This window comes from Mustelus asterias, chromosome 7 (assembly GCF_964213995.1).
Source record: "Mustelus asterias chromosome 7, sMusAst1.hap1.1, whole genome shotgun sequence".
Lineage (NCBI taxonomy): Eukaryota > Metazoa > Chordata > Chondrichthyes > Carcharhiniformes > Triakidae > Mustelus > Mustelus asterias.
This window is the reverse complement of record NC_135807.1, coordinates 121,766,376-121,791,328: the sequence shown is the minus strand read 5'-3', so window position 1 is coordinate 121,791,328 and position 24,953 is coordinate 121,766,376. Positions and strand designations below refer to the sequence as shown.

The following is a 24,953-nucleotide window of genomic DNA, read 5'->3' as shown; positions in this document are numbered from 1 at the left end:
TTCTAAGTGTCAAATCCGTGTGAAAACTGGAATAATTCATGCTGTTTTTTTCAGTGAGAGCTCAGAGAAGAATCTCCTACACTCTGTGCACTGTAGAGGCCACTAGCATGAATATCATTATAAATCAGGGGCCGGGGCCTATTCCCGCTGGAGAGGCTGGCAGCATAGTGCAGAGCGGCTCATTGCGCTTGCGACGATCTGTTAGCGCCGAGATCGGCACATGCACAGTAGCCCCGCACTGCCGGCCTCCTGATTGTTGGCCACCTCGATCGCTGGCCAGCCTTACAGCTATGGCATCGCCGGCCCTCCACCCCACCACAGCCCGATCACTTGCCCCCTGACCATTCCTGGGCCAGCCCCGAATCCCCCTATCTATTGGGACACCAATTTCCAACACTCCCGCACCCCCGATTACCCCCCTGCAGTCCCGACCCCACACTCCCAACACAAGCAGGTTGACCAACCCCAATCGCTGGCATCCCTCCTTCCCCCACTGATCCTGTCTACAGAGTGGCAGCAGGACCCTCCATCCCCACCGATTGCCCCACCAGACCCTGCCCGCAACAGGCCCTTCCCCTAGCCACTCCACAGGCTCTGCCAGATGGGCAGTGCCAAGGTGCTCCCTGGGCATTGGCACTTTGCCCCTTGGGCAGTGCCAGTGCACATGCTGGCATTGCCATGGTGCAAATGCCCAGAGGGCAGCACCCCCAGCCTGCCTGACCTTCTGGGGGGGCCCCGCTTGCCCCTTTCACTCCAGTGGGGTCGGGCCACTGGTTCCTCGTTAGAGGGGAACTAGTGTAATTCCCACTGGAGTGAATCACTCTGGCTCGGGGGGAGGTGGGGTAGAGTTGCTAGTGGGCCCTAAGACTTCAGTCCCGGGCTCACTAATGATATTTAAAATATATGGAAATACCTATTTAATTGGTCTTGGCACCTCCCCGCCGATTTTCGGCGCAGAGCTGGTGCCACCGGAAACCCGGTGCTGGGAGACGCTATCGGGGCAGGAACGCCTGCGCAAATCCCGCGAGCTCAATTGCTACAGTTTAGGTTATTAAGAATAGTGTATCCGAATCAAGCTGGATTACCAATCTGAAACTCTTTCTATGGTGTTTATAATAACAATTTCATAGAAATCATAGAAACCCTACAGTGCAGAAAGAGGCCATTGGGCCCATCAAGTCTGTACCAACCACAATCCCACCCAGGCCCTACCCCCATATCCACCCGCTAATTCCTCTAACCTACGCATTCAGGACACTAAGGTGCAATTTAGCATGGCCAATCGACCTAACCCACACGTCTTTGGACTGTGGGAGGAAACCGGAGCACCCGGAGGAAACACACGCAGACACGAGGAGAATGTGCAAACTGCACACAGTCACCCAAGCTGGGAATCGAACCCAGGTTCCTGGAGCTGTGAAGCAGCAGTGCTAACCACCCAGCTGATCTTTTCATGTATCAACTGATCCTTTGAAGTCAACTGAATCACACAACTGCTATGTTACTGGAAAGATTTATGAAGAACTCATTCACAAAGAACTAACTTAATAAACTTTTCCATTGATCATGCAGACATTGCAGTAATTCAATGAACACACGCCTCCACCACCTCGCCATTATTTAAGTATTATGTTCTAGGTTTGTATTTAGGATGATTGCTGGGCTGTCCTCGGAGGAAGGATTGGTTAGAATGGGTCTATGCTCTGTGGAGTTTATAAGAATGAGAGATGATCTTATGAAAATGAATTGAGTTGGATTAAATATTTTAATCTCACTCGAGGATTTCCTTAACGACAGAAGCAGGATGGAAATTCAGCCCACTACTCGACCCCACTCAGTTCCCTAGGAGGAGGAGAATTGTGTATTCATTAGCAGGCTTTTGGTGGGTTTTATGCCAGTGAGCAGGCACTGTCTGGTGGCCCTGAGGAAGTTTTGGGCGGTGCTGCAGCAGGAGGAGGAAACATTGAAGGCTCCGCAGAGCTCCAAAAACCCGGATAAAGTCCTCCAGTGAGGACCTTGGTGCAGACTGAGGCTTCAGCAAGTAAGGGATTAGAGGGAGAGGAGACCTTCTATGACAGCAATTGGGGGCACTATTACACCATACCATTACCCAAAATAATCCATCGTCCAGGTGGTCTCAGCAAGTGTTGGGAGGAGGGACAGATGGAAAGAATTGGGTCAAGATCCCTTTTTGCATGTAGTGGGTGTATGCAAGTGGCTACCAGTTAATCTGGTTTTGGTGGAGGGGCAGAGATGAAGATCAAGGCTGGGCAGGAAGTGTAAGTAGTTGTTGTCATCTGATTTTCCTTGCTGTTTCCTCTATTATCTCATCCAACTTGGTGTGCGATAGCAGAGGAAAATTCAGGCTTATGAGGGCGAAGAGTTAGGTGGAGGATAGAGTATGAAATGGGAGACTTAGCTGGAGTCTCGTTCAGTTAACTAAAGGGTAGAATCGGTAGTGAAATTTAACCATTACGATTTTCCACCAGAGTTGTTGGCAACAGTGCCCAGGAGTGTAGGAATGGAGGGATACAAAAGAATGGTCTAGTTTGGACCAGGGAGCGGCACGGGCTTGGAGGGCCGAAGGGCCTGTTCCTGTGCTGTATTGTTCTTTGTTTGTTCTTAATTCCTGGAAAATCCAGACGTTCCTAGAGAATTTGGAACAAAATAATTGTTCTGGTTCTGCACATTAAATCTGCATTCTATTTTTGTTTCACAGAATTTTCCAATGCCAATTTGGTTTAACAAAGAAATGGAGACGTTTGAAATAGTTGACAATGCCAAGAAAAATCTGTTGAGGCAGTTAAAACGTTTGGTAAATACTTATAGTCCTATGGACCCCATCTATGATGTAACAGTCAAATCCAGAGAAAGATATCCTCAATTTAAAAAAAAAATCACTGCTCTGGACCTGAAATTTGAAAACAAATTCACTGTAAAGGTAGGTAAATGATTCACGTTGTCATTATGCCTCCTTGTCTGCCTGTCAGTGATTGTGCATATAAGAATGGTAAAAGAATAACAACAGTAGAAATCTCAGTTTAAGAACAGGATCTGCTGTAAACATACCACATCTTTAAAGAGTAAGATAGGTACAGCTCATGGGTGTTGCCATTCATCAGAAGATCCAGACAGAGTGTAACATTGGGCCCGGCTTTGCAGTGGTAATGTTAGTAAAACTGGTTGGATTCATCGTCATATTCCTTTGAAACCGAAAGCAGTTTCTGGGGCGGTATTTTCCCATCCTGCACGCCACGGGAATTGTAGTGGGCGGGACATGGACCATGTGGACGTGCGTTGACCATGGGTGGGATTTTCCGGCCACGCTTGGGGCAAGCGTGGCCGGAAAATCCCACCCCTGGAGTCTATACACATGCAATTAAATGCAGAAGTTGCTGTCTGTGGTTCTGTGCTGTCTGTGGGCGGCACGGTAGCACAGTGGTTAGCACTGCTGCTTCACAGTTCCAGGGTCCCGGGTTCGATTCCCGACTTGGGTCACTGTCTGTGTGGAGTTTGCACATTCTCCTCGTGTCTGCGTGGGTTTCCTCCGGGTGCTCCGGTTTCCTCCCACAGTCCAAAGATGTGCGGGTTAGGTAGATTGGCCAGGTTAAAATAATTGCCCCTTAGAGTCCTGGGATGCGTAGGTTAGAGGGATTAGCGGGTAAAATATGTGGGGGTAGGGCCTGAGTGGGATTGTGGTCGGTGCAGACTTGATGGGCCGAATGGCCTCCTTCTGCACTGTAGGGTTTCTATGATTCTATGATTCTACGCTTCTCCATAGCGTCCAGTTGATATTTCTGCAGTCTGCAATCAAATAGAAGTCACTGAACTGACACGAACTTGCCCTTTTATACTATTAGTCACACTGTAAAACTCTTGAAAAAGTTACATCCTGTTAAATGAAGTATCACTAGGTTTTTTTAAACAGTGTACTAAATTCCTAATTACTGCTGAGCAATCTCTCTGACCCGAAAAATGTAATTTCGTATATGTGGAATGTTAATTTTCTCCATTATGGTTAGAAAAATACTTTTAAAACTTTTTATTTTTCTGAAATTTATGATATTTCAGCCTCTGTATTAGTCCCATGTTTATATTCCAATCATTTATTTTGCTTTCTAAAATGTAATTAAAAGTGAAGGATATCAGTGCATTTGACTTCCTGGCTTGCTGTCTTTGAGAATACTTCAGTCTGATTGGCTGCTTAGCCTGCTTGATGACAATAAATAATGATGAATAATCAACTCAGAACTTCCAAATATCTGTGATTCTTTGCTGGAATGTAACAAAATAAATCAACATAAGTTGTATTTTTTTCAATTTTAGTGCCTCGATCAAGTGCAGGGCATTGCATGGATAAAAAATGAGAGACTCCCAACATTCCTTATGAGTGATTGTTACTTTGAGTACAGGTGAAAGCTCCAAATCCTTTTCTATGAGCGATTTGTTAATATTTACCTCACACAGTGACCATGTTTTCAATAAGCTTGAATATACACCTTGTAGTCATGAATAATCAATGTATTGCTTAATAAATATCAATTTATAGTTTACAATTGCTTGTGTAAGTGAGAAGAAAACTATCTTGAATATTTCCCTGTTTGAACGGTAAAGCTAGAGGGCATCTGCCAAGGGCACTTTCTAACCAGCTACTAGGAGATAGACAAAAATGAGCATCGACTTGCTCTTCCTTTCGACTTTTCCTTTCCCTTTGGGAAAGCAGTCCGTTTCCTTGTGGCTTTTTGCCACAGGGCACAGCTGGACTTAGAGTCTCAAATGGGGAATGGTGACTGTGAAGATATGCAAATCCAGCAGTTGCAATTTGAAAAGCTTTTGCGTGAGGAGGATGCATTTGCTGCTTGTGTTTTGGTCTTCCTTTCCCCTTTTATCCTTACTTTTGTCGACTATGTTTGTCCTCTCTTCTCTTAAATGGCACTGTTGTAATTCCATGGATGTCACAGCACTCCAGTATCTTGCTCCAAAAGCCTTCCTTAACGTGTGAACATATGGGTGGAATTTTGGAGTTTCAAGTCTTATCCAATTTTACTGCCAGGTAGAGAATGAACATGTGCCCTCATTTTGCAGTATTATAGCAGTCAGAAGCAGGAACTTTGTTTCCTTCTCTAGATTACTATGTTGAGATCTGTGAACTCACTACAAACTGCAGACCAAGCCTCAACATTTACTAACCCCTCTGGCTGAACCTTTGGCTGGCAGCTGTGTTTGTCTAGCTAGCCATTACCTAAACTGCATCTAGCTTCTGACCTTCCTTTATTGTGTGGAGTTTATTGGAACAGTTTTTTGACATTTTAAATCTTCTGCAGTCCTGACAACCAACTAATTTGATATTGCTTATGGGTGGCACGGTGGTATAGTGTTTATCACTGTTGCCTCACAGCCCCAGGGATCTGGGGTGAATTCTGGCCTCGGGTCACTGTCAGTGCGGAGTTTGCACATCCTCCCCAAGTCTGAATGGGTTTCCTCCGGGTGCTGTGGTTTCCACCCACACTCCAAAGATGTGCGGGTTAGGTTGATTGGCCATGTTAAATTGACCATTAGTGTCAGGGAAATTAGCAGGGTAAATACATGGGGTACGGGGATAGGGCCTGGGTGGGATTGTTGTCGGTTGATGGGCCGAATGGCATCCTTCTGCACTGTGGGGATTCTATGAAAACCGTGAAGAAAGCTAAACTCAATAGTTAAAACATAAAGTTGTTACGAAGAGCAGGTTTACAATCTCATGATGCTTAGCTCACAGAGGAAATCTTACTTCCTACAGAGTTTACAATAACATTTCATTCTGAAAGAATCACTGTTACTGCTGAAATAATTAGAAGTGTTTAAATGTTTAAAAACTTAATATTACACGTTAACATAGGCGTGCATTTTGCACTCTGGTTCCAGCAATTTCAGATCTATTGACAGGCTATCAAACCTATTGTAGTGAAGACACTCCATGAGGTAATGGCTGATATGTGACCGAATTGCATATACCTACTTTTGTTGCATATCCTTCAAATCATTTGGTTAGAAAAAGTCTATTAAATACAGATACACAATTAGTCTAGCATCATGTACCATTTGCAGAAGAACATTCCAAACTTCTACCACCCTTTGCTGTCGAAGTGTTTCTTAACTTCAGTTCAGGCAGCCTGACTCTGACAGTGAAGCCAATGGTTCTTAACCTTTTTTTGGTTAAGGAACGCTATAATATATTGTGGAATTCAGTGAAACCTCAATCCTCTTTCCTCCCCCTTGCCATTCACTTTATAATAAACAGAGTAAGACAGTTTTGAATGAATGATTATTTTTCATTAACTGTAAGAATGTATTTTGAAAAATTTAATACAATTTTCAAATGACCTGAAAATTGAGTGGAATCCTTTTGGAATGTTCAGGGAAGCTTTGAGTTCTGGGACATCCTGGTTTAAAAATGCTGATTTAGGCAATGTTACCTAGTCTTAGGTTCCCCCACCAGCAGAATTCGCTCAATTTACCTAATTTCTTTCCCTTAATATCTTGAAAACTTCAATCGAGTCACCCCTTAACCTTTCCTCCACAAAATGTAGCCTTGGATTGTGTAAAGTCTCCTCATAATTTAACCTGAAAGTTAGTTATCATTCTGGTAAATCTACACTACCACACCATCGAAGGTCAATGGATCCTTCCTAAAGGCGTGGTGCCCAGTCTGATACAACAAGGGCTTTGTATTACCAAAGGATGACTTCTATCACATTGTTCTCTAATTCTCTGGATGTAGAACCCAGGATTCCATTAGCCTTCATGATTATTTTCTGCACCTGTTCATGATATTTTAATGATCTGGATACCTGGACCCCAAGTTTCTTTGGATCTCTACTATTTTTAGACTTTTACCATTTAGAAAGTACTCTGATCTATCCTTTTTAGCTCCAAAGCTGATGATCTCAAGCTTGCTTACATTGAAATCCATTTGTCATGTTTTTGTTCAATTCACTTCACCTATTACTATGAGTAATTTTATGTTTCTGTCTTCACTGCTAACAATGCCACCCACCTTTGTGTCATTGGCAAACTTAGATATGTGACATTCTATCCCTTCATCCAAGTCATTAACAAATGCAGTGAATAGTTGGGGCCCCAGTACAGATCTTTTTGGGATGCCATTATTTACATCATGCCAATTGGAGTATAGCCCATTATCCATACCCTCCATTTCCTGGTACTCAACTAACTTCCTGACTATGTCAATTTGTTTTCATTGCCATGTGCTTCAACTTTAGCTAACAATCTCTTATATGGGAATTATTGAATGCTTTCTGGATGTCCATATAAATGATATCTATAGAAAAATGTTTTTATAATTTATTTAAATTTATGGAAATTGTCATCTACATGTGTTTAGCGAACCTAGAACTCAATCGTCCAGGCTCACTTGCCTTTATGGCCTCGCCGGGAGATGTTCTCTCCGGCGAGGAAAACACCTGCTCCCCATAACGGGGAACAGTCGTGTTGGACTTGCCGGTGGAACCGGAAGTCAGTGAGGCTCCCCAGGAAGGCCAAGTGCAAGGCGGGGGTGCCCCTTGGGCAGTTCCAGACTGGCAGTGCAATCCTGGCACCTGGACAATGCCAGCCTGGCACCTGGACAATGCCCACTGGGCACCTGGACAATGCCGACTGGGCAGTGCCAGGCTTAGGGCCAAATGGTGGAGTAGCCTGTGGGTGGGCGGGGCCAGTGGGGCAGGGCTTGAGGGGGAGGGGCTTACTGCTACTCTGCATGAGATTGATGGGGGAGGGAAGGGGTCTGCGATTGGTGGGGGAGGATGGAGGCCGCGATTGATTTGGGCGGCGGGGTCGCGATCAGTCTGGGTGGCGGGGCCACGATTGGTCTGGGCGGTGGGGAGGGGGCAATTGGTTTGTGAGGCAGGGGCTGCATCTCGGGCTGTAGGCCCTCGTAATTGCGGAGGAGGGGAGCTAGTTGAGGCTGCTTACAGGAGCGGGGGCCTGACAGCTCTCTCTCTGTCTGTCAGACCCCTGCTACTTTAATGCACATGTGCAGCATCAGAGGTCTGCACATGCGCAATAGCTCCCTCTACAGGCTGCTTGGCAAATTAAGCCCCGCCCACAGCCCCTCTGGCCAGAAACAGATTTGTTCAAAATTTCAGAGACAGAGTGCATAAGATTGGGCTGAAAACGCATCTGTTGAGAAAAAGATACAAAAGTCTAAGTCACGTACCAATCAACTCAAAACAGCTTCTTCCCTGCTGCCATCAGACTTTTGAATGGACCTACCTCGCACTAAGTTGATCTCTACACCCTAGTTATGACTATAACACTACATTCTGTAGTGCTTTGTCTGTACAGCATGCAAGAAACAACACTTTTCACTGTATACTAATACTTGGAACAATAATAAATCAAATCAAATCAAAAATCAAATCCGGAACTCTCTTTCAGACTAGCTGGACACTCAGAAAAAAATCTCGTAAAATTCCACCCAATGGCTTTTGGGTCAGCAGTAAACAGTACCAGAAAACTCCTTCACCATGTTTCTGGCAAATGGATTAGAAACTTGGGATAGCTTTAAAATGTTGGCTTGTTTCTTTTTGAATGAATGATTATTCATACATCGTAAAGGGGATAGATTGAGTGAACGTTCAAAGACTATTTCCTTGGGTGGATGGAGCTATTACAAGGGGGCATAACTATAGGGTTCGTGGTGGGAGATACAGGAAGGATATCAGAGGTAGGTTCTTTACGCAGAGAGTGGTTGGGGTGTGGAATGGACTGCCTGCAGTGATAGTGGAGTCAGACACTTTAGGAACATTGAAGCGGTTATTGGATGGGCACATGGAGCACACCAGGATGATAGGGAGTGGGATAGCTTGATCTTGGTTTCAGATAAAGCTCGGCACAACATCGTGGGCCGAAGGGCCTGTTCTGTGCTGTACTGTTCTATGTTCTATGCTCTCACAGTATTTCACATCGCTTATAGGGCCCATTATAGATATAAATACCATTTAACATCTTGCACTCTCCTGCAGTCCAGTGTATATCACTGAATTTAATTTCAGGCATCAATTATGTTTGTAATTTAAAGGGACAAATTGTAGATGTATAGTGTTACTCAAAGTAGTGTGTTGATACTTAACATCTGAAAAGAAAAAAAATGTTTTTAGTCATATAAGTACCATCTGTCTGACCAATATTTTTCCCAATATCACTTGCAGACTGGCAAAGTTGCTGTCTCAGTTAGAATGCAAGACTGGACTTGGCGTGCCACAAATAGACTCTACTTACCGCCCATGGGATATTGAAAAAGAGTCCACGTCTACAATTGTAGACCTAGTTGAAGCTACCACGGAAGAGATGCATACGAGCTATGATCATACGAGCTATGATCATACCAGCTATGAAGAAGGAAGTGATATAGCATCGTTGTACAGTGAGGCAAGTTTGCTAATGACATCTTTTGTTGCTAAGCCATTGAACCGTGGCTGTCTTCCAATTGATCTTTAATCCTATACTTGCGGCGTAATGACGGAGTAAAAACCAACAAAAATGTAATTTTTGACAACTGTCACCAAATCTCAATTTTCAAAAAATGGGTTCAGTTAAAAATACAAGCATATTTTTGGTTTGCAAAGTCATTTGAAAATTATGCAATTATGCATATAAATAGATTAGGTGTCAAAGAGATGTATGATGGAAGAATATGTAGTCCTGAATATCCATACTGTAACTATGGGAAAGCAGAAATTATGATGCACTGAGTGGAGGGGGGTGGTGAAGATTAATCTTGGTAGAGCTCTGGGTGGCAGAGTAATGTCAAGAGGTGAAATCTTTAGCCCTCCCATGTGGTGAGTTTTGTGGTGGAGGCATTTATTCAGGTGGGAGGGTAGGGATCTCCCACCCACTTTCACCCGGATTAAATCCAATATTAATGGTCAGTTAAGGGCCTCATTTCACCAGGCAGGGACTCGCCATGCAGGGAGCATGACAAACATGCTCTGCTGTCTTTCTTTGTGGACTCCCTGGCGGGGGTTTGGGTGAACACAGTAAGAAGTCTAACAACACCAGGTTAAAGTCCAACAGGTTTATTTGGTAGCAAACGGCACTCGCCTTCGGAGCGCTGCTCCTTCATCAGATGGAGTGGAAATCCACTCCACTGATGGGGGATTCGGGTGGGCAGGGGGAGGAGTGGGAGAGATGTGGGGGCAAGGCCTCTCATTGAAAGATACTCAATGCTTGATCAAAGGATCCAGCATCAGGGAGTGGTGGTGGGGGGGGGGGGGGGGGGGGGGTGTTTGCCAAGTGCCAGCCCTTGCTGCCAACCCCCCTTACCCTCTCCCCTACAACTCAGATGATGTAGTACCAGCAGCAGCCAATGTCTTCCTCGTGGTGCATCTGAGCAAAGAAGTGCTGTCAGCTTCGGATAGACTGGCAGCCCTTGGTAGGTGGTTTCTTCTCAGTTTTTCACATGCCCCCCTCCCCCGCATTCTGGATTTCTTGGGGAAGGCTTGATGCTGGCCTTCTAAGTGCCTGAGTGGAACAAGATGCGGAACGCCTTCTCAAAAAAAGGCGAAGCGAAGTCTTGCCAACTCACGAGCCAGCAACCGAGATCCGCATTGCTTCTACAAGATTCTGCCCAAGGACTCACATTAGAACCAAAGGATCTCTCAACTAGTGTCAACACATCTTGGGTCACCACTTGATCAGAGAGCTAAATGGTGCATTGAAAAACTGCTTGACTGATGCACAAAGGAAGAATGTGCATTTATATAAAGCCTTTTAAACTTCAGGACATTAAATAGCACTTCATAGTTAATGCTTTTTGCTATCATGCAAGAAGCACAGCAATCAATTTGTCCTCAGCAATATCTCACAACAGAAATCGAGGTAAGTGATCAGATAATTTTAATGGTGTGATTAAGGGATAAATGTTAACAAAGGCATCAGGAACATATCCATAATTTTTCTCATTTAGTGCCATGAGACATTTTACATCCACCAGAAATTTGGTTTAACTCTTCATTCAGAGGATTGCCAATAATGAAACATTTCATTAGCATTGCAGTGCAATAAGGCAGTAGTGTTACTTTACAAATTATGACTTCAGTGAGATTTGTCCTGTGACTTTGCAAGTACTTTAACTGGCTGGCTCACACCGAAACCTATCAGGCTTTACTCTCTTCTGCTAAAACTGCACATTTCAGGATCATCCAGGAGAGTAAAGGCAATCCCTGGGTTATTTTTTTCTCCATTAGCAATCATCTTCTTGAGTGCCTTTCCCCTGTGGTCTCAACCCTCACCTTCAATAATAAGTTCAAGGAGCTGATGGTCTTCTTTTTGATTTGGATTGAGCCACTTGTTCAGTTGCTTACTGCCCTGCTCCTTGCTCACCAAATCAAACCTACCCCTGGCCCTCCCTTTGCTAACTCTGAGCCCCCTCCTTTCTCACATTTCTCTTCAGACTCCCCTGGGAGGAACCGGAACACCTGGAGGAAACCCGTGCAGGCATGGGGAGAATGTGCAGACTCCATACAGACAGTCACCCAAGGCTAGAATTGAACCCAGGTCCCTTGCGTGAGGCAGCAGTGCTGACCACTGTGCCACCGTGCCGCCCATGCTGGCTGATCATGTAAAATGTTTCATCTGCTCGGGTACCAACATTGTCCTTTTCAACAACTCACTCTAGCTTTCACTGTTCTTGCATACTAGAGCCCTTCTTAATACTGGATGGCATTGTCCTGCCAGCCCACAGTCCAGCTGGGACAAAGGAAATGACTACTCTGCAAACACCTATCCCCAGCAGAAATCTGACGTTGATGATCCTTGTGATGGAGATCCAGCATTACTAGGTCCCCACCCCGGTTCTCAGTTGGCTTCTCCAGTTCCTCTCTACAGATTTGCGGTCCAGGAACTTCAATGGCTCTGAGAATATTGGAGGCTATAATAGATAATGCATTCTCATCCCATTCATTGAATCCTTATGGTGGTTATTTTCATATTATAGACTGTGACCATCTGGATAAGTTTATATTTTCTCTTGTACTGATGGCATTGCCATTGTATGAAGCAGTTCACGTCTGCCCTAGGGTTAATGACTCAGGGAAAAACATCAAGAATAGGTTTTGGGGCAGCATGGTGGCACAGTGGTTAGCACCCGGGTTCGATTCCCAGTTTGGGTCACTGTCTGTGTGGAGTTTGCGCCATTCTCCCTGTGCCTGCATGGGTTTTCTCCGGGTGCTCCGGTTTCCTCCCACAGTCCATAGATGTGCAGGTTAGGTGAATTGACCATGTTAAAATGCTCTCTCAGTGTACCCGAAAAGGCAGTGGAGTGTGGCGATTAAGGGATTTTCACAGTAACTTCATCGCAGTGTGAATGTAAGCCCTACTTGTGACTAATAAATAAAAAAAAACTTATGGTTCAAGAGGAGTCGGGCAAGAGGCCAGATGGCGAAGTGAAGAGTAATGAAAAGTTTCAATACTGTTAGGATCCCAGCTGATGTTACGACTGGACAAATCAGATCCTAGGGTGGAACTAGGCCTTACAGATCGTAACTTTTATTTTTTGTCTGGAAAAAAGTGGAAAGCGGCTACTGAATAGTCAGATCCTGCTGATGAACTCTATTAAACAAGAGAAGATTAACTATTTTACACCACTCCTTCACCCTCAACTATACCTTTACAGATATATACAGATTTGTAAGGATAACACAGGTTACAAAATACATCTTATACTCTAATGTTCTCAGTAAAAATGCAGTCCATGTGAACCAAACTGTGGTCAGACACCCCACATTCTAAAACCAAGTGGCAGATGCCAAACAACTTCCATGAATATTTCATCAACACCCCCCCCCCCTCCCCCACAGACACTTATCACACCATGAGCCAACTGGTTCTTATTGAAACTCTGGGTGTGATCTTACCTGTCGTTCATGCCATGCTCCCGCTGCAGCAAGGTAGGAGAATTTGGCAGCTAGCCAAATCTCCGTTCACTGCAATGGGATGGGAAAATCCCACAGGCGTGAACGGTGATAAGATTCCGACCTTTGTCTTTCACATGAGTGTTTCCAATCTCAATGCTCAAGTACTTGGTTTGGAATCTTCTCCCAAGCAATACTTTCTATTGGATATCTTCAACAATGGTCCACCTCCAAGGTTTCAATCTCTCCTTCCGATGTTTCTTTCCCCTGGATCGCCACATGTTTTCAAGCTTCACTTTCCACACACTCTCTGGTGTCCAGCTTTACCAACAGAACACTGCTTCACTTAGTCAAGAGTCACCAACTTTTGGTTGTCTCCACTGATCTTCAGGCTTCTCGCAAATTCACTTTTTCCCAAGTCTACTTCCAGCAGCTTTCTCTCTTTAAACTTGGAGCCTTCCTCTTCTCTGTACTCTTGGCATCACTTAACAGATTTCTGTTCTTTTCCTTTTACTTGACTTAAAGGTCTTCCTCGGACCTTCCTCCTTTTCCTTTAGGACCTGCTCCCTGCAGTTCTTCTCCGTGCGGACTGCAGACTGCTTGATATCTCCCTTGAGATCCAGAACACACTTGATGTCCACTGTTACATTGACTTCAGAGTAATTTGTCTGAGATTCTGAGACTTATTTCCCTCAGCAATCAGCTAGTATATCCAGTTAGAGAGATTTAAACTACTCCCTGCACCTCAGAGCATAATCACCACCTGAACTAAAACCTGCTGTTCTGTTGTTGTGGGTCCCTCTCTCCAGTCTGCTGTTGCTAGGTACAGCACAGTAACTTCCCTGAATGACTTCAGAGGTTTGAAAGCCTCATTTAAAATGCAGGTACACAAGCAGCTGTCTCCACTCTAAAAGAAAAATAGGGCCCAGGTTTTATCTTCTTAACCCAAAAATAAAGAAGACAAATTAAAGTTAAACTTAAAGCTAAAACTTAACCCTAACAACCCCATATACAAATAGAACTTACTTAAAACTATCTTTCTTTCCTAACAATACCCAGGACTGCAGTAAAGAGTGGAGTATAAATATATTTTCAGTATTCAGAAGAAGAGAGCAAAGATTTAGATCCTAAAAGCATGTCAGCTCCAGGACTTCACTGCAGGAGTTCCTCAGGGTAGTATCCTCGGCTCAACCATTTTCAGCTGCTTTACCAATGACCATCCTCCCATCATAAAGTCAGAAGTAGGATGTTCACTAATGACCGCACAATGTTCAGTACCATTCGCAACTCCTCAGATACCGAAGCAGTCCATGTCCAAATGCAGCAAGACCTGGATAATTTCCAGGCTTGGGCTGACAAGTGACAAGTAATATTTGTGCCACACAAGTGCCAGGCAATGACCACCTCCAACAAGAGAGGACCTAACTGTCACCCCTTGACACTCAATGGCATTACCATCACTGAATCCCCCACATTCAACATCCTGGGGGTTTCCATTGACCAGAAACTGAACTGGACTAGCCGTATAAATACTGTGGCTACCAGAGCAGGTCAGACGCTAGGAATTCTGTGGCGAGTCACTTACCTTGTGACTCCCCAAAGCCTGTCCACCATCTACAAGTTGTAAATCAGGAGGGTAACGGAATACTTTCCACTTGCCAGGATGAGTGCTGCTCCAACAACAACACAAGTAGCTTGACACCATCCAGGACAAAGCAGCACACTTGATTGCTACACCATCCACAAACATTATCTTCCTTCACCGCAAACAGTGGCAGCTATATGTATCATCTAAAAGATGCACTGCAGGAACTCATTAGTCAGCACCTTCTAAACCCACAACCACTTCCATCTAGAAGGACAAGAGCAGCAGCTACCTGGGAACACCACCACCTGGAAGTTCCCCTCTAAGTCACTCATTCCCATGACTTGGAAGTTTATTGCCATTCCTTCTGTTGCTGGATCAAAATCCCGGAATTCCCTCCCTAACAGCACTGTGGGTACACCTACACCTCAGGGATTGCAGCGGCTCAAGGAGGCAGTTGCCGCTTTGTCAAGGGCAACAAGAGATGGGCAGTAAAAATCTTGGTCTAGCCAGCGACACCCATTTCCCGTAAAATGATTTTTTTTAAAAAGCTGCTCATATCTCCATGGAGATACTGCGGTTTCCTCAGATGAATACTTTACGTACATTTTTATCCAAAGTACAACCACCATAAACTTGTTTTTGAGAATATTATTCTAATTATTGCAAGAAATAAATTTGCCTCCGTAGGCTTCCAATACCCAAACTGAAGAATTGTTCACAGAAATAGCGGAAGAAGCTCCAATAATGAATATCCCTGCCGAAGATCACGGTACGATCAGTATTAGGGCATCAACACGTACTTCTCCAAGTCCTATGACGCCCACAGAAAGTATTACACCTGGTAAGACACTTAATGTTACAGTTTTCTGTTTTTTATGAAGAAGAATCACTCGTGTACCATGGAATTTAATAAATACCATTAAAAATAGTGGGACATAATTTTCCTAAAAGTGATTTAGTGAACCACCAATTCATTGTTAGTCTGATTTGTTGTTATAACAATGTTGCTTTAAAACTTAAATCATAACCTAAAGGGTGCTATTGCCAAAATATTATGCAATCCAAGTGATATATATGGCAATGTCATTTTACTCTATGTCTAGTGAAATTAAATATCTCATCACTAATCTTATAATTAGTGTCACACTAGTGTGCATTTCTGTCACAAAATGCACACAAATGTGATTATGTGCTGAATAAAATTTTGCTGATAAATTATTTTGTTAACATAATCATAATTGTAATCATAATAAGTATATTTGAATTTTCCACATCTATATTATACTTTTGCTGATAATCAAAAGATTATTTCAAAAATTTAGATTACTTCAAGGATTTAGATTATTTTTTATGCAGTAATAGCTGACAACTATGTTGACATTTTGAAATCTTGTCTTTCTTTTGTCTAACTAATTTTACGTCAGGTCTTGGGTTCAGAACTCAATGTCGTTCATAGGCCCCTTAACTTTGTCATGATTAATAATAAGGTCTTAACTGTCCTTACTGTGCATTTTTTGGGCTAATTGTTGCTGACATATTTTAGTATAAAAGCAAGAAGACTAAAAGAGCAAAAGTAAAAATGGAAAGCAGTTCCAAGATTGTTTTCAAACCTTGCTCCTCTGTTTAGACACAATTTCTTTTTGTGTTACGCTTACTATCCAGTGGAACATGGCTCTGAATGCATGGTAAATATTGAGAAAATTTGAAGCAATGAGAGAAATGGAATGTGTCAAATATCCCAATGAATCCTTAGATAAAGGCAAAATACTTTGGAAGCTGGAAAAGGGGTAGGATTACTGGAACAAAAACAGAAAATGCTGGAAAAACTCAGCAGGTCTGACTGCATCTGTGGAGAGAGAATAGAGCCAATGTTTCAAGTCAGGATGACCTTTCGTCAGAGCTCTGAAATGTTGGCTCTATTCTCTCTCCACAGACGCAGTCAGACCTGCAGAGTTTTTCCAGCATTTTCTGTTTTTGTTCCAGTAATCCTACCCCTTTTCCTATAAATGGGGAGAGAAACATTGAATGGTCCCCTTAGAGCAGAGGAAGTTATGGAGAAATTTGATGAGAGGTATTCAAAATCATGAAGGGTTTTGATACAGTAAATAAAGACAAACTGTTTGCCACACCAGGGGGATTAGTAACCAGGGGACACAGATTTGAGTTGTTCGGCAAAAGAACCAGAGTAGATACGAGGAAACACTTTCTGCAGCGAGTTGTTATGATCTGGAATGCACTGCCTGAAAAGGTGGTGGAAGCAGATTCAATAATCAAAAAAAGAATTGGACTGAATATCTGGAAAGGAAAATTTTACAGAGCTATTAAAAACAGGAGTGGGGCAAATTGGATTGTTCCTTCAAGAGCCGGCAAGGGCAAGATGGGCCGCCGGCCTCCTTCTGTGCTGTGTCTTTCTATAAACTGTGATTTACATTTCTTAATATTTAATTGCTCTAGATATTTCAATAGTAAATGAAGTTATGCTAAGTATTACAACTGGAAGAATGCTAACTGAGCCCCGCAAACTGCAACGTCGCAAGCAAAATGCTTCCAAACCACCACGAGAGACTTGTGATCCCGGTGCACCCAAGCCAATAATTGTGGATGACAAATTATTTGAATTCGTCCCCGCGTATCCTCTACAGGGACGAGAAACCATTTTCCTCGGAGAGATGTCAGAGAGCGCAGCTGAAAATTTCCCCAAGGGAAGCAAAAAAGCCAAAGAAGTGGTCAGAATTGATGATAAGGCATCAACGTACACAGAGATCAGAATCAAGGATGAAACAAGAATGCATAAAGAGCGGGCCACAGCTGACGTTGAAGCCACAGCTCAAAGAGCAGAAACTGGCCTCTCTGATGAAGCAGCACAGAAATCTCATGTTTCTCAACCTACCAAGCTGGACGGACAGCAACCATCTGCAGTCCAGGATGGTGTAAAGACTGAAGTTGTTCCTGACAGTAAAGATGAGGAAAGTACAGAAACTGATTCATCCAACGAGGCAGGTGATATCAGAGACATCTGCTTTGCGACACCACGTCACAGTTCTAATTTCAAGAGCCGAAAAGGCGTGGAAAAATTCAAGAGGTTTCTCCAGGGAACCGCTGGTGAGAAATACTGGTGGCTGTGGATGGATATTGAAAGATTAAAGGTCATCAAGGATGGCAAAATGAAGCAAAGGTTAGTCACTGCTTTGTCTCACCAACTTAGACATAAGCTTTTTGAAAACGGGGTCCAACACTGTCACTGTTTCCATAAAACTGCTCACAATTGAAAGGAAAAACATTTTTTTTCTAAGACACCATTTATCTGGATGGTGAATCTGCGGAATTCTTTACCACAGAGAGTTGTAGAGGCTGGGTCGTTAAGTACATCCAAGGCTGAGAGAGACAGATCTTTAATCGGTAAGGGAATAATGGGTTATCATAGAATCATAGAAATCATAGAAACCCTACAGTGCAGAAGGAGGCCATTCGGCCCATCGAGTCTGCACCGACCACAATCCCACCCAGGCCCTACCCCCCACATATTTACCCGCTAATCCCTCTAACCTACGCATCTCAGGGGCAATTTTAACCTGGCCAATCAACCTAACCCGCACATCTTTGGACTGTGGGAGGAAACCGGAGCACCCGGAGGAAACCCATGCAAACACGAGGAGAATGTGCAAACTCCACACAGACAGTGACCCGAGCCGGGAATCGAACCCGGGACCCTGGAGCTGTGAAGCAGCAGTGCTAACCACTGTGCTACCGTGCCCGGTTATGGGGATAATGGGGCGGTGGGGGGGGAGGCGGGGGGGAGGGGGGGGTGGGTGTTGCGGTGGATGAGTGGAGTTGAGGATTATATCAGATCCATCATGATCTCATTGGATGGCGGAGCAGACTCGGTGAGCCGAATGGCCTACTTCTGTTCCTACGTCTTATGGTCTTAACTGTGATATTAATCGTGCAAGAGATTAGCATTTGCTTTCGACTTTGAGTCAATCGTCAGCTGAATTCAGTCGGTAGTATTCACCCTTTAACAACAAAAACTTGCATTTATATAGCACATTTAACAGAGTAAATGATGTCAAGGTGCTTAAGTCAGAAGGCTGGTCACAGAATCTAGGCTGACACTTCAGTGAAGCTCTGAGGCAGTTGTTGGGGGTTCCCATCACTTGGTTGCAGTGGCCAAAATTGTGGCAAATAGATTTCAAAGACAAATGTGAGGTAATCCACTTGGAACCTAAATTGGATAGAACAGGGTACTTTCTAAATATGGGAAGTGCTAGAAACTGTGCAGACCCAAAGGGACTTGGGTGTCAAGATACATAGATCATTAAAATGTAATGAAGAGTACAGAAAATAATCAAAATAACTAGAGAAAGAGAATACACAGGTGCTCGAAGCAAGCTTTAACTATACAAAGCCTCTGTTAGGCCACACCTGGCTTACTGCATAGCTGCTGCTTTAATGTTTTACTCACATTCCTTACCTCACTTTCTTGAGTTTAATTACTTTACATATTTCAGTTTTTCTTTTACCTGTGGTGTTGATCTGAAACAATCTCCTTGCCCCTGGCCTTCCCGGACGGCCTCAATGACCTCCGGTTCACAGGGGGCAGGTGTTTTCCTCACTGGAGAGAACCTCTCTTGGCGAGTCCATAAAGGCAAGCGAGCCCGGATGATGGAGCACCAGGCTCACTAAAGACATGGAAATCAACATTATTATAAATTTAAATCATTTAATCAGCCTCTTGCTGGAAATCCGGCTCACGTAAGATCATGAGAGCCGAGAAATCGGGCGTGATCCTGATTTCTCAGCTCTCGCTTACTCCGCCCATCGATGGGTGGGGTGAGCTGTTAGAATCCTGGCCATGGTCTGCGTTTTCACTATCTCTCCAAATACCTTTATCCTTAACCTCACCTGATGAAGGAGCAGCGCTCCGAAAGCTCGTGATTCCGAATAAACCTGGTGTTGAGAGACTTCTTACTGTGCCCATCTCAGTCCAACGCCGGCATCTCCACATCCTGATTAAAGAGGTGGCCAGATTACTCCAACCGTTATTTCCCCCTGTCCAGGTTTAAATACCTAGAATTACCTCACAATATTCCTGCAATCTGAGTGGCTTGAGGCTGTCAACAACCCTCAAATTTGAATTTAATTGGTTCTGTGTCTTTGAGTGGCTTTTAAACTCATTGGTCCAATTTCAAAAGCCTGTTTTGCTCCGCTGGAACTCTGGCTGCTGCTTTGGATACAAATGTGCAAAGTTGGCTTCTGCAGCCTGCTTTCTGCAGTTTAAAATCCCAAGCACAAAGTCACATGCTTTTTAAAAAGAAAATGCTATATGATTTCTTTTGGGTTTTCTTAGCATTTCTTTTCAATATTTACATTTGTCAAACACCAGATTTTTAATCTTATATATGCAACTTCATAATACTTAAAACCTATAACATTTCTGGATTTTCTCAGATCTGATGAAATGTTGGGCAAGATTTTCCCGCAGGCTTTGGGACCCCGATGTCGGGATCAAATGGGGGTTCCAAGCCCACAGTTGCTGGCAGCGGGGCTGGCATCCTAACTGGGCGCCTCTCAGCCTGTGGTTCTATTCAGGATGGTGGGTGAGTTCTTGGTTCTGCCAGTTCAATCGGAGGGCCGGCACCCTGAAGCCTTGGCAGTCCCACTGGATGGGCGCTGCTGATATAGGTCACAGACCATGAGGACGCTTCAACATGGCGGCACCCTTGCTGGTCTGCGCATCATTAATTAAATAGCTGGGATATAGACTGGTAGGTAAATCAGGATGAAGGGAAAACCCCATTGCTCGATCAATCTCAGCTATGACTGCAGTATTTTGTGAATGCAGATGTCTGAATCCAATGGCCCCATAGCCTGCCACAATAAGGCAGCCTGTATTGCGTTGGTGGCCTCTGCAAGCGGCAGGGAGTACTTAGCCAGCCGGCAAAATGGCAGAAATACAACAAAATCATTCCTAACTGGGGCCTTATCAATACAAATTGGCTGCCCACCTATGTAGAGCCCACTCTTTTTCTGTCCTCTCCAGTCTCCAGTCTCCAAGCTATAGGGTGAGGGAAATACAGTCCATTCTCTGTTCCCTCTTCACAGATGCTGCCAAACCTAACGACAAAAAAACAAAGAACAGTACAGCACAGGAGCAGGCCCGTCAGCCCACCAAACCTGCACTGACACATGACGCCTTTCTAAACTAAAGACTTTTTGCCACTACGCAGTCATATCCCTCAATTCCTGCTTATTCATGAATCTGTCAAGATGCCTCTTAAACGTTGTTATTGTATTTGCTTCTACCACCTTCTCTGGCAGTGTATTCCAGGCACTTACCCTCTGTGAAATGTATGTCCAAGTCTAATTCATTAATATATTTCAAGAAAAGCAGTGCCAACTCTTGGCAAGCCCCATTGAATACCTTCCTTTAGTCCGAAAAACTGTTCACCATAATTATCTGTTTCCATGCTACCATGCCTTTTATTGCTACCGTGCTTTTTATTCCACGGATCTCTGCTTTGCTGGAACACATATCAAAGGGCACTTTATCAAATGTTTTCTGGAACTCCTGCATCAACTGCATTACCATCGTCAACCCTCTTGTTAGTTTGTCAAAAAACCTCAAGCAATTTACTTAAACACAATTTGCCCTTTTCTTCCTCATTTATAGTTTCATGGGACATGACCGAGTAGTCTGGAATTCGCTACCTGAGTTGGTGGTGAAGGCAGAGACACTAAACTCATTTAAAAAGTATCTGGTTCTGCACCTTAAGTGCTATAAACTACAGGGCTATAAGCCAGATGCAGGAAGGTAGGATTAGAAAGGGCACCTGGGTGTCCTCAGGCTGGCATGGATAAGATGGGCTGAATGGCCTCCTTCTGTGCTCTAACCTTTCTATGGTTCTATGGGCTTCACTGGCAAGGCTAGCATTTGTTGCCCATCCCTAATTGCCTTGGACTGAGCAGCCTGATAGGTCATTTCAGAGGGCAATTAAGAGTCAACCACATAGCTGTGGTCTGCAGTCACACATAGGCCAAACTGGGTAAAGAACAATAGTAAACCAGCAATTGTTTTTTTACAACAATTACCATGCTGGGATTTGAACCCATATCTCCTGAGAATTAGCCTGAGCCCCTGTATTACTCGTGCAGTGACATTACGCCATACTACAATCTGTGCTAACAAATCTGTGCTGGTTTACCTTAATTGATCCATACTTTTGCAATGGACTGTTAATTTTGTACCAGATTAGCATTTCTTAAAGCTTTCCCACCACTGAGGTTAAAATGACGGACCTGCAATTGCTATCTTTATTCTTGTACCTTTTTTTAAAGCAAAGGCGAGACATTTGAGATTCTCCATTCCTCTGGCATTCTAAGGATGGTTGGAAGTTTATGACCCAACTCTCAACCTGTACTTCTCTATGAGGTGTGACTGAAGTCTGAAGCAAACTGTCCAGATCCTGCTCTCCCCATCTTCTGTGTCTGAATGTTCTCAACTTTACTTGTCCTATTATCACCCCTCGCACCATATCACCTTTTTGTCATTTTCATCCTTATGTCCCTCCGCTTTTTCATGGATTTTTTTTTTCATCATTCATGGGATGTGGGCATTGCTGGCAAGGCCAGCATTTGTTGCACGTCCCGAATTGTCCTTAAACTAAGTGGCATGCTAGAACCATTTCAGAGAGAAGTTAAGAGTCAATGGCATTGCTCTGTATCTGGAGTTACATGTAGGCCAGAGCAGATAAGGACAGTAGGTTTCCTTCCCTAAAGGACATTAATGAACCAGATGCGATGCATACCATTGGTCCAGGCGACTTAACAACTTCAGGTACATCTAACCTTTCCTCTATCTCTTTATCAACTTTTACCTGATCCAGTATCTCAATTACCTCCTCTTTCACTATGGCTTTGGCAGCATATTCCTCCTTGGCATAGACAGGTGCAAAATTTTGTTTAATACCTCATCCACACCAGTAGTTAGCATTGTTGCCTCACAGCGACACGGACCCGGGTTCAATTACAGCCTTGGGCGACTGCCTGTGTGGAGTGTGCACGTTCTCCCAATGTCTGCGTGGGTTTCCTCCAGGTGCTCTGCTTCCTCCCACAGTCGAAAGATGTGTGGGTTAGGTGGATTGGCCATGCTAAATTTCCCCTTAGTGTCCCAAGATGTGTAGGTTAGGGGGATCAGCGGGGTAAATATGTGGGGTTACGAGGAGAGGTTCTGGATAAGATGCTCTGTCGGAAACTCGGTGCTGATGGGCTGAATGGCCTCCTTTTGCACTGTAGGGATTCCATTAATCTGCCTCCATGTTAATTAGCCCCACCCATACACGGACAGCCATTTTACTGTTACTATGCCTGTAGAAGACTTTTGGATTCTCTTTGTTAGCTGCCAATGTCCCTACAGATAACTAATAAAAAGACATTTGAATTCTAGTGACTGCTGTTCAAGTTGCTCTACAATTTTTTTTGTTGCTTTGCTTTGTTCTGTGTGAAGTATTGAATGTTTTTTGTTCTTTGGCTTAAAGCTACCTGAACAAGATACGGAATCGGTATTTGTTTAATGGTGGTGAATATTGCATGAATGCAGAGACACGTGCAAAGCTGTGTCTGTCATTTGTCTCTCAGTGGACTGTGGAAAACCTGTGTCAGGTTCAGTCGGACATAGTGGCACCTCTGCTTTTGTATTGGTGAGTACAGGCACGGGCCTGGTAAAGGCAGCCAAACCATATTTAATGCTGTTTATATCTCAACAATATATTGTGTGAAGCGGAATCTGTTAACTGTAAACTTAACTTAAAGAAGCTTTGTGCTCCAGTTGTGAAATGGTTTACCCATGATTGCAACAGAATTAGATTTGAAAGGTACAAACTTTAAAGCAAAGCAAAATGAAACATTTAAAATACATTATATGATGATGATCATCAGTAAGGATTGAGGTGAATCCAAATCTGCTTTTGAAAGATCCTTTTGACTGTACATTTTGCCTATACTGTTGAAGTTATTGGGGCATAGTTTTGATATTCAAGCTCAAAAAATCTCCAGGCAAATATTGCAATAGAGATATTTTTTAAAACGTGAATTGTCATCCAAATGACTACTGGCATCTCCGGATTATTTTGAAAATTTTCATTTAAAAAATTTTTTGTTTCAAACAATTTCAGGGGTCCGAGGTACTGCATTAATCAAGGATTTCCCATACGACAAGCTGGAATTGTCCTGAAAGATTGGGAAGATCGTCAGCTTAGACCCAAACCTGATGTAGGCCCATTCGCTATGATACTGCCAAGTCTTCCCAAGATAGAATGCATTCCAAAGGAGGTTGGTATCTATCACAGGCTGGTTACCAATCCAGCAATTCTTAAAAGCTCTAATTTGAAAACTTTATCATACAATTATTTTTTCAACTTTACTGTTTCCAATGGACCTTGGATTTCACTATTTCCAATGGGTATTTCCCTATCCTTGTGAGTGGGTTGTGGTATTAATACCAAAGACATCCTTGTTCCCACTGCCAAGGAAGGCTGGCTTCAGTGGACAAGAGGAAAGTGATAGAGCTGCAAACATTAACATACAGCCAAATTTTTTCTTCAATTTCTCAATCCTTTTTTCTATTCTTCTGCAAATGTTAGGCCTGAAGTGTTGAGATTTATTTTGTTGCAAAAGTAGTGTAGATTTGACTTGTGTTGGTTGGGGGGAGGTGGAGGGGGTGCAGAATCTGAGCCATCAGTCAAATTCATAAGTGGGGAGGGGTGGGAGAATTTCCACTTTGGTTTTGCGGAGAAGAAATGGCGGAGGGGATGAAGAATTGAGTGGGAGTCCCAAAATGGCTTTTAAGCCAGTGGGATTTCCCCAATCGATTATCCCCATCCACCCGCCAATGGCGTAATGGGAATCCGGACTTTAAAAGTCAGGATCCCAATTTGCATCCATTTAAATATGTATACCAGGACTTTATGCCTGATAGTCCCCTCCATGTTAAATTATCCATCCACGTCGGAATGAGGGCACGGCAATATGAATCATGACAGGTCCCTCACAACATGTGATGCGCGTCAATGAGCACATGGAATCAAGGCTTTAGTATTGAAGGCTTTAATACAGTAACAATGAAACTACTAACACGAATACACCAGTTCAGACTGAAGGGGTCCTGCCGGAGCAGGGGGTCTTATACCCTGCCACCGGAGGCGGGACCCCACTGGAATGTGCCATGGTAACACTTATAACAGGTAAACACCCTAACCCAACAACATAGTACAACCCCCACAGTAATAACACCCTAGCCCAACAGTAACATGGTAACAAACCCCAGTGGTGAACCAACGATGGTTCACCACATTCACCCCTCCTTTAGGAACAAAAGGTGGCGGGGTGGACGAAAACAGACAATAACAAAAAAAAATCACAGGATTCACAAGTCCAGACGGTCTGGAGGACCGCACCGA

The 24,953-nt window shown here is 43.8% G+C and overlaps 1 protein-coding gene across 1 annotated transcript in view; it reads left to right on the top strand.

The window, feature by feature from the left end:
* Positions 1–24,953, top strand: part of rgs22 (regulator of G protein signaling 22) — a 103,556-nt gene that overhangs the window by 16,021 nt on the left and 62,582 nt on the right. Inside the window, exons 5-11 of the mRNA XM_078215511.1 lie at positions 2,720–2,941; positions 4,327–4,412; positions 9,210–9,429; positions 15,187–15,268; positions 16,954–17,674; positions 23,034–23,195; positions 23,670–23,766. Coding sequence (XP_078071637.1) covers positions 2,720–2,941; positions 4,327–4,412; positions 9,210–9,429; positions 15,187–15,268; positions 16,954–17,674; positions 23,034–23,195; positions 23,670–23,766 — 1,590 coding nt within the window. The remainder of the gene's footprint in view (positions 1–2,719; positions 2,942–4,326; positions 4,413–9,209; positions 9,430–15,186; positions 15,269–16,953; positions 17,675–23,033; positions 23,196–23,669; positions 23,767–24,953) is intronic.